Consider the following 3,780-nt stretch of genomic DNA (forward strand, 5'->3'; position numbering starts at 1 on the left):
TCCGTTAGGTCGGTAAAAGTAACTTTGTAGGTCGGTTTCTCCGACAAAAATTAACTTTTTACCGTAGAAAAGTAAAATTTCTTCGTTAGAAATTACTTTTAGCCGTTAGAAACTAGGAATTCTACCTAGATTCGACCTGTGTCGACCTGTAACCAGGACTTTACCGGTTTGTTACTGGTGTCCGTGGAGGTCGGTGATCCGCTGTTGGGAGGTCGATTTCCGCGTTAAAGTTGCGGGTCTCCGTTCAAGGAGAAGGTCCCCGATTGTTGAGAGGATCCGTACGCGCTGCAGGCTCTCTTCTGGGCCTGTCCCGTCAGTTGCGGTGGGGAAGTTCCCGCTCGTCCGTCTGGGGCAGTCAGCCAAGTTGCTCTCCTTGTGTGGGAGAGGCGAAAGATAGGGCAAGCGAAGGTGGCAGGGATCGCTTTTGCGATCGACCTGTTGCTACCACAGTCGCAAGACAGCAAAGACCAGGTTGAAGCAGAGGCTGCGTTCGCAGTCAATCTGTTTTCAACCACGGGTTCTTCGAGTTCTCCGCAAGTTATGCCTTTACCGTCTCCTCAAAGGATCCGATAAACCGAAAAACCAGACGATCTGCTTACCATGTGACAGGCAAGCGCAGGGGGCTCACAGGTGCCTTTATTGTACAAATAAAGGGGAGCAAATACCGCGTGATTGCGGGAGAAAAAACACAACAAAGCCAATGTCTGGCAGAAATCAGCAGTCAAGTTGCTGCGAGCGAGTTCTACGCGTAATGAAAATGTAGAGAATAGAATGTGCTGGCGGCAACGGCGTCACGCTGTCCAGACACAAGGAATGTGAGTGCGCAGACTGGACTCGTATCCAACGCGAGCGTATAAGCGCTGAGTCATACAGCGAGAGAGAGGAGCGAGAGAGCAAGTATGCTCAGTGAGTGCGCCCGCGGTGTATCCGCTAGGCGGAGAGTGCAGTGCAGCCACTCACGTACGTACAAGAGAGGGCGAATCAGCATGTGTGCAGTGATACGCATACGCAAAGTGGCGTATCTATCACGCAGGCTGTCGTGCCTCTAACAGTACATATACGAGTACATTACCCCGTATTAATGACAATGCTCATGATGACCGTATTAATCGTTGCTGTTTTGTATTTAACAGTGAGCGTTGAATATCGATGTGGGGAAGCGTTCGTCGTCCCTTGTCCAACCGAAGCAACAGGTCATGCCGGTACTTTTCGGTTCCGTGCTGTGTCCCAGATACAAGCGCCCCAGTGCAATGTGACACTGGAATTAGACGGAAATTGCACCAGCAGTATACTTGGGAATTTCGCTCTTTATTTAAACATAAGGTAAGTACTTGACACAGATAAAGCACAGGGTTTGTCCTGCACAACGCTGTAATTTACTGCATTTCGTAACGATGTTTCAGTCTGAATGTTCCTTAGTCTGTCTGACTGATGCTTACGTATTTTTTGCCTGGTAATGATTTCAGTTTATTTTTCGCTTTTGGCTGTATTAAAATATTCGTAAAACGATTGCCTACCAAACGCACATACGTATCTGTAGTGTTTGCGACAGCATTTTACGAGTACTTACTACTTCCGTGACAGCCGTTTCGATGCCGTTTTAATTCCAGTGCTAAACCGTTACACTGCTATAGGTAGCTTTATATATAGAGCTACCTCTATAATAAAGCTACCTGTATAATATATCTGTATAAACTTTAAGCTTTATATATAAAGCTTCTTCCACGCTGCTACAGATACGTGCGGCTGTGACCTTTTGCTAACACCGGCGAATATTTCGTCTCTTGGTTTCCACACCGAACAGCAAGAGCGGGTAGTTGTACATCTTCAAACTACGATTACCACGCAGCGGACCACTGCATTGTATAAGAAAAGAAACATTCGCAAGTGTCGGCAAAAATGTTACGGGTGCAGTTTCTCACGCTACAACAGCCAGAGAAAAAGCTGGCTCTCCAAAAGGACCCTATAGCATAAGTCAATGCCTTTTGCATTTAGTGCAATCTGACTTATAATATTTACCCCCATGACTTACTTATTTCAGAGCAATCGCTACGAGATCCCATCAAGTTTTGAAAATTTACGAATTGATAGGAAATAAGCAATTTCTGGGCAAGCAGTTGACTGGACAGTCCATTTTAACACCGCGCCCATCCGTCGCGCAGTATTTAACAAGCTACAATAAACAACCACGCGTCAATATTGTGTACGACAATTCCGCTGGTTCTCCGTGGCCATCTGTCGGGTATCAAATTATTTTTGACTACACCGTACTTCACGGTATGAATTACACTGCATGAATTGCATTATTGCTCGGAGTCTTACCGGTAATTACAATTTTTTTTTATTTAATTTTTGATATAGGATCCAACCTTTCCGGGAGTACATACTGTCGGGCATTAAACGGCTGCATTCAGACTGCATGGTACTGCCCAAACAGCACCGAACCTATAACTTGCCCTAACACTTATGTGCCGTCATTAACCGAGAACCCTACGGATACCATCCAGTGCGCGACAAATTTCTCCACCGCGTTCAACCTTCGTTCAGGCGTTGCCTCCTCAGGCACCATGTACCAGCCATTCACGTTTCCACCGTACCGTCCCCCGCATTTTAACCCTGACGGAAGTTCATCAGTCACCGTTCACATACCCCAGGGCTTGACGTTGCCACCGTTCCACAATCCACCTGGCTGGGGCGATACTCCGCCTGGTTGGGGTGCCACCCCGCCTGGTTGGAGGGACCCGAGGGAGGCTTCGGGACTATCTGGCGGGGCCGCCGCTGGGATTATTGTCGCGGTGTTGGTCGTGGGTTTCTTGATATTGTTTACCTGTGTACGGATTTGCAATGGTGAAGATGCCACTCGTCAGACTGCAACGCCGGTACCGGTAACTCTTGCCATTGTCCGCCGGAGAATCACAGCCGTGGTGGTACGTCGGGTGGTAGAGGACGATGAAGGAGATTCGCAGCCAATTATGACGGATGATGCAACAACTAGCGCAGCTAACGCATTCGCTAATGATCCTTACGGCCAGTCGCTGCGATGCTTCGCTCCCCAGACATCGCATCATATGGGTGCGCCACCGTCGTACGCGGAAGCTGTTCGCCCCAACTCCATTCCGCACATTGCGTAACGCGACACCGAACTGAAAACACGGATAGATCCTACGCATATAATGTTTGTCGCTAAAAGGTTGATTTCTGCTGCATGTGCTGTTTTCAGCCGTAGTTAGCAATAGATGAGAAGCTGTTGATTTTTGTTGTGATGACAACGGGGCAGATCCGAAAAAGTTACTGCCGATCTGTTTTTCTACGCACGTCAAAAATTTCTGGCAAACGTCAACCATAAATTTGGAAGTTGTCTGTCGTATTCTTTTGCTAGCTTATTTATTGACTGATTTCTCAGACTATTAGAAATGTATGTGAACATCTTCTAAAGGTCATATTTACCGGTAAAATGTTATTTATTACCACGACACTACATAGCCCGGTACTTAATACGAAATTCGTTACAGGTAACGAAAATTTCGCTTTCGCCCACTTCAAATACTTTCTCGTTTTTTTATGACATTATGCAGCCGGTATACATTTCCACATTGGTGTTAAGACATTCGTACGCCCGACTTCCGCTTGGGACGTTATGGGTAAAACAAAGTGTCCAAACGTGCTGGTACATGCGCAAATACCTGTACTTACTAAAATCGTCATGTTTGACCGATCTGCAAAAATTTCACAAACTCATACATAACCATGAAGGTCTCTTTACACTAAATCATTGTTTCT

At 46.6% G+C, this 3,780-nt stretch overlaps 1 protein-coding gene across 1 annotated transcript; it reads left to right on the plus strand.

Moving 5' to 3' along the window:
* Positions 1-1,087: 1,087 nt before the first annotated feature.
* Positions 1,088-3,420, plus strand: LOC129581716 (uncharacterized). Its single transcript, XM_055472930.1, has 3 exons — positions 1,088-1,323; positions 2,042-2,277; positions 2,362-3,420. Exons 1-3 carry the CDS (start codon positions 1,088-1,090, stop codon positions 3,129-3,131), a joined length of 1,242 nt encoding a protein of 413 aa, XP_055328905.1. The 3' UTR covers positions 3,132-3,420.
* Positions 3,421-3,780: the final 360 nt, after the last annotated feature.

Source organism: Paramacrobiotus metropolitanus, unplaced genomic scaffold (genome assembly GCF_019649055.1).
Source record: "Paramacrobiotus metropolitanus isolate TYO unplaced genomic scaffold, Prichtersi_v1.0 Parri_scaffold0000006, whole genome shotgun sequence".
Lineage (NCBI taxonomy): Eukaryota > Metazoa > Tardigrada > Eutardigrada > Parachela > Macrobiotidae > Paramacrobiotus > Paramacrobiotus metropolitanus.

Excerpts from the sequence above, each read along its gene's own strand:
- LOC129581716 (XM_055472930.1), top strand. The coding sequence starts at position 1,088 with ATGCTCATGATGACCGTATTAATCGTTGCTGTTTTGTATTTAACAGTG. Across the intron at positions 1,324-2,041 it reads GCTCTTTATTTAAACATAAG|AGCAATCGCTACGAGATCCC; the intron begins GTAAGTACTTGA and ends TACTTATTTCAG. Across the intron at positions 2,278-2,361 it reads TGACTACACCGTACTTCACG|GATCCAACCTTTCCGGGAGT; the intron begins GTATGAATTACA and ends TTTTTGATATAG.